General features: G+C 37.2%; 1 protein-coding gene and 1 pseudogene across 1 annotated transcript; one reads left to right on the top strand and one right to left on the bottom strand.

The window, feature by feature from the left end:
• Positions 1-1,657, top strand: LOC109182248 (annotated as a pseudogene).
• Positions 1,658-3,352: 1,695 nt separating this feature from the next.
• On the bottom strand, positions 3,353-4,940 carry LOC109181166 (threonine dehydratase biosynthetic, chloroplastic-like). Its single transcript, XM_019330921.1, has 4 exons — positions 4,542-4,940; positions 4,270-4,449; positions 3,722-4,198; positions 3,353-3,542 (listed from the first exon to the last, which is right to left on the bottom strand). The coding sequence occupies exons 1-4, from the start codon at positions 4,938-4,940 to the stop codon at positions 3,357-3,359; spliced, it is 1,242 nt and encodes a 413-aa protein (XP_019186466.1). The 3' UTR covers positions 3,353-3,356.
• Positions 4,941-5,167: the final 227 nt, after the last annotated feature.

Here is a 5,167-nt window from a genome sequence, read left to right as displayed (position 1 = left end):
GAAATTTGAGACACTCTGACTCTCTCTTTCTTCATGGCGAATCCAATTCTTTCTTCAATGCATATTGATGCATTAATACTCTCGTTTCTACTCTTCTTTATATTGGGGATAAGTTCCGCTCAATTGTCTGAAAATTTAACGAAACGTCATGTCCTGAAGCCCTTTCCATAATCAAATTAGGTGTTCATTCCGCCGTGCAGGCAGAGCTTCGTATGGGTGCATCCTTGCTTCGTCTCCATTTCTTTGATTGCTTCATCAATGCAAGTCCTCCATCCATACTTCTTGAAAGACTGCTAGCTTTAGTAAAAATACCCTTTAGTAAAATAAAGTAATTTATTGAAGTGATGTATCTAATATTGACAATATTTTTTGTTTTTGTTTTTGTTTCTTCCAAAAAAAATAAATAAAATTGAAATAGGGTTGTGATGGATCAATTTTGCTGGATGACACTGTAAACTTTACAGGGGAGAAGTCTGCGGAGCCGATTAGAGGATCAGCTAGAGGGTTCGACGTGATTGATAACATTAAAGCTCAACTTGAGAATTCTTGTCCTGATGTTGTATCTTGTGCAGATATTCTAAGTGTTGTTGCTCGAGACTCGGTTGTTATGGTAATGAAGATTCTCATATTCCATTTAATTTATTTACATCTCCTTTCCATTTTTGCAAATCATACTAATTTTGAATTACATTTTATAAATCAAAGTAGTCCATAACATAGTGGAGAATTCTTACCAAATTAAAGTCTAACACATAACACACTGTAAGTATAAGTCATGTTAGGAGTCACAACTAATTAATCCAGAACTACTCAAATTAGTTCCGGAATCCGGATGAACCAAAAGTAATGACTGAGTTAGTAGAGCATGATTTTCATACCTAGATGATCACTCGTTTATTCTTACCAACACTTTTTCGATCAGTTGAACCTGTCACAAAATTACTAACTCATTAAAGGATGTGTCACAAAATTACAGTTAGATGGTCCTAGTTGGAAAGTTTTGTTAGGCAGAAGGGACTCAACAACTGCAAGTTCGAGTGATGCTAACAGGGATATTCCTGGGCCAGCTTCCAATCTCAGTCAACTCATTTCTGCTTTCTCAAACAAAGGCTTTAGTGTTAAGGAAATGGTTGCTCTCGCAGGTAGATGGTCCTCTCAAACAAAGGCTTTAAACACTACTGTATTTCATATTTATTGGTTATTAATCCTAAATATTATTTTTGTCATTTAATTCCTAATTGTTAAATGTTTCTCACTTAATTTTGTGCATGCAGGAGCTCATACAATTGGAAAAGCTAGGTGTACATACTTCCGAAATCGAATTTATAATGACATCAATATAAATGCGCCATTTGCTAGATCATTGCAAGCAATTTGTCCTCCAAGTGGGGGCGACAACAATCTTGCTCCACTTGATAGTAGTTCAACCTCGTTTGACAATGTTTACTTTAATAATTTGATGAGTCAAAAAGGACTTTTGCATTCAGACCAGGAGCTCTTCAATGGAGGTTTTACAGATTTTTTAGTCAACACTTATAGTTCAAACCCTTCGACCTTTGCTTCAGATTTTGCAAATGCTATGGTAAAAATGAGTACTCTCAGCCCTCTCACGGGCTCAAATGGTCAAATTAGAAAGAATTGCAGGAAAATCAATTGAGGCCCCATCAAAATGCCAGCAATTATATTACCAATTAAATAAAGTCTGATAATAATTTCGCATTTTTCTCATTAGAAATAAATAAATAAATAGAGTAAATACCCAAAATGGTCCCTCGACTATAGTTAAATTCACAAATTGGTCCTCAACTTTCAATTTCAACCAATTAAGTCCTTAACTTTGTAATTTTGACATGATTTTGTCCTCCATCTATTTGACCGTTTGTTGACCGTGATCGACGATCTCCAGAAGAACCTTCAGCTCTCGTCGGAGCACGTGGAGGCCTCCAGGATGACGTTGCATTGGTTCGGAAACACGTCGTCTTCTTCGCTCTGGTACGAACTCAACTACATTGAATCCAAAGGGAGGATGAAGAAATGCGACCGGATTTGGTAGATTGCTTTCGGAAGTGTTTTCAAATGTAATAGTGCGGTCTGGAAATGCAACCAGAACCTTAAAAAACCAACGATGGACCATGAAATTACATATATATCTTCAAAAATTACAGTCAACAAACGGTCAAATAGACAGAGGACCAAATTGTGTTAAAATTACAAAGTTAAGGACTTAATTGGTTGAAATTGAAAGTCGATGACCAATTTGTGAATTTAGCTATAGTCGAGGGACTATTTTGAGCATTTACTCAAATAAATATAGTGATCTTATTAATGTAACATTTACTTTTGACTATCCTGAATGTCACTCTGACATTCCACGGATTATGTGCTGTTGGTTTGTACTCATTTCAATTTTATGATATCGTATGATTACTAGCTACTTGAATAAATATGTAATTAAATACCAAATAAACAAGAACCATTGGCATGTGGATATATAATGTGAGAGATAGTATAACTACTTCATGTTAGCAGCTGCATAAATTGCCATTCTTTTAAGAGTAAGATAATAGATGAGCACATTATTGACAGACTTTGTAGTAAAAATACATGAGCAAGTTGGGGTATGCAGCAAATCTTATGTGGAATTACAAGACATAATAAGTTATAGCAAGAAACTATGAATAATTAAAAAAAAAAAAATGCTAGCATCCTTGCCACTAAACCTAATCCTAGCTATTGATGCTGAACTAAAAAGCTAAACCTCAAGCACTATTACTAGAGCGAGTATAGCTTGCTGATGGTAGTCCACAACCTAAAGTATTCTGATAGTGTAAGTGTGAAACACCAACTTTTTTCAGTTTTCTACCACTGGCACTGTGGCAGTCTTCATAATATTTAGGGAACAGGGAACAGTCGTTTTGACATCCAACTTAAAAAAAAAAAAAAATAGTTTCGATTGTCATTAACGGTGTTATGTTGTGCATAATTTGAACTATACATCTGTAACTTCATAACTATAAATTCAGAATTGCATAACTACACATCCATAACTTCATAACTATACATTCAGAATTGCATAGCTACACATCCATAACTTTATAACTATACATTCAGAATGTGAAATTATAAAATTATGAACATATGTTTATGTAACTAACGGCAATCGAAAATTATTATTTTTTTTAAAAGTAAAACGACGTCGTTTTTGCAACCGTGTGTGCCATGTATGGTGCACATGGTTGCACGGCATAATTTGCTGTGGGAAACACTAATAACATTTTGTGTTTAAAAAAAAAAAAAGACATTTAAAGCTAATTCAACTTTTTCATAATAGAAGTAGCCACCAAATTCCATGTCTCTTACACTTCAAGTTCTCTACCAACATCTGCTACCAATCTCAGTTTATCAAAATTTATGTTTGCTCCTGAGGTTATTGCTACTATGTTTTGGTCCTTGAGGTTGTAATACTTGGAGTATGCTTCAGCTCCCGCAAGGGAAAGAGCACCTGCCGGCTCTAAAATGCTCCTTTTCTCTTCAAACATATCCTACATACAAGTGAGCAGTGTAACTTTTAAATTTGAGTACTTATAAAAACGTACTATTCAATAAGATTAGATCAAGATCAACTATAATCCACATGAGACAAACCAATTGAATCTAATCAATTAGGTAGCTTTATGAATTTGGAAGCCAATTTAAAAGGGATAGGGATGGGATGACTAACCTGTATTGATGCACACATAGCATTACGCCCAACAAAAACCACTCCATCTACATATTCTTTACATATACGGAAGGTTTCTTCGCCTACCGCTTTAACAGCCACACCTTCTGCAAAACCTCCTACTTGCTCCAGCATTACTCTCTTCCCATGATGCAACGACAATGCTAAAGCATTTGCATCACTGGGCTCAACCCCGATTATCTTTACTTGGGGGTTAACCATTTTAATATAGGCAGCAACACCTGCAATAAGTCCACCTCCGCCAATAGGAACAAATATGGCATGGATTGGAAAGTTAGATTGGTTAAAAATTTCTTTTCCTATGGTACCCTGCCCAGCAATCACATCAGGGTGATCAAAACCAGGGATAAACGTGCGCCCTTCTTCTTCACCCCTCCTTTTTGCATATGCTTGGGCTTCATCGTATAAATCCCCCACAAGAGCAACAGTTGCCCCAAACCTCTCAACTGATCTCCACTGCAAATCAATTACACAATTATATTATATTGATCCAATGTATAGTAACCATACAGATGAGATGGACTAACCTTGATATCAGGTGTAGTAACAGGCATTACTACTACTGCATTACACCCAAGTTTTTGTGCTGATAATGCAACGCCAATCGCATGGTTACCGGAAGAGGAACAAATAACTCCTTTATCCAATGCCTCCCTTGGGAGTTTAGACATCATATTATAAGCTCCTCGAAGTTTGAACGCGAAGACCTGCCCGCACCCAATCAACCAAGTCAGCAAATTAAAACCCATTAATAATAAACTAAAGGCAAGGGAAAGGAAAATGAAGCTAAGGGGCATACAGGTTGAAGATCTTCCCTCTTGAGCCAGATATTGTTCCCCAGCCTGGCGGTGAGCATGGAGGAGAGCTGCAACGGCGTCTCAATTGCTACATCGTACACTTTATTGGACGACAATATGGCGGTTAAATACTCCATGGCTCTGTAGTTATAGGACTCATTTCCATGGCGGCAAGCCAGATTGGGAATAAGGCGTCCAGCCTCACTAGTCAACGACCCCGGAGACACTACCGGCAACTGCTTCTCCGGCTTAGAGAGCGCAGCGCGAACTAAAGTTCCGCTACTCACTCTTCTTACATGTACATCGCCGCCGGCCTTCATGGTGGTGTGATTATTGCCAGCGCCCAGCGACGGGGCCTTGCAACCGAGATTGGGGGAAGAGGCTAAATGGAGAGCGTACATGGCGGCCTTTGAGGAAGTGGTCAAGACTCAATGAAGTAAATATTTATTATAGGCCACCATGAGAACAAGTCTATCAGGCTAGGATTCTTTTGGATTTTTTTTTCCATTCTTGGCAAAGAGAGTGAATGGAGTTGCTATGTCTTTTGTCATTCAATACATTGTCCATTATATCAAAATTATAATACAAATAATGTTATATATTTATTTACCCAATATTTTATAAATAT

The sequence above is a fragment of the Ipomoea nil genome, unplaced genomic scaffold (assembly GCF_001879475.1).
Source record: "Ipomoea nil cultivar Tokyo-kokei standard unplaced genomic scaffold, Asagao_1.1 scaffold1043, whole genome shotgun sequence".
Classification (NCBI taxonomy): domain Eukaryota; kingdom Viridiplantae; phylum Streptophyta; class Magnoliopsida; order Solanales; family Convolvulaceae; genus Ipomoea; species Ipomoea nil.
Note: the sequence above shows the minus strand (reverse complement) of the source record. Positions and strands in the feature narration are given on the sequence as shown.

What these genes read in the sequence shown, in the direction of transcription:
- LOC109181166 (XM_019330921.1), bottom strand. Translation starts at nt 4,940, where the DNA reads ATGTACGCTCTCCATTTAGCCTCTTCCCCCAATCTCGGTTGCAAGGCC. An exon ending in AGAGGGAAGATCTTCAACCT is followed by an intron (nt 4,450 to 4,541) that starts GTATGCCCCTTA and finishes GGGTGCGGGCAG; the next exon opens with GTCTTCGCGTTCAAACTTCG. An exon ending in CTATGTGTGCATCAATACAG is followed by an intron (nt 3,543 to 3,721) that starts GTTAGTCATCCC and finishes ACTTGTATGTAG; the next exon opens with GATATGTTTGAAGAGAAAAG.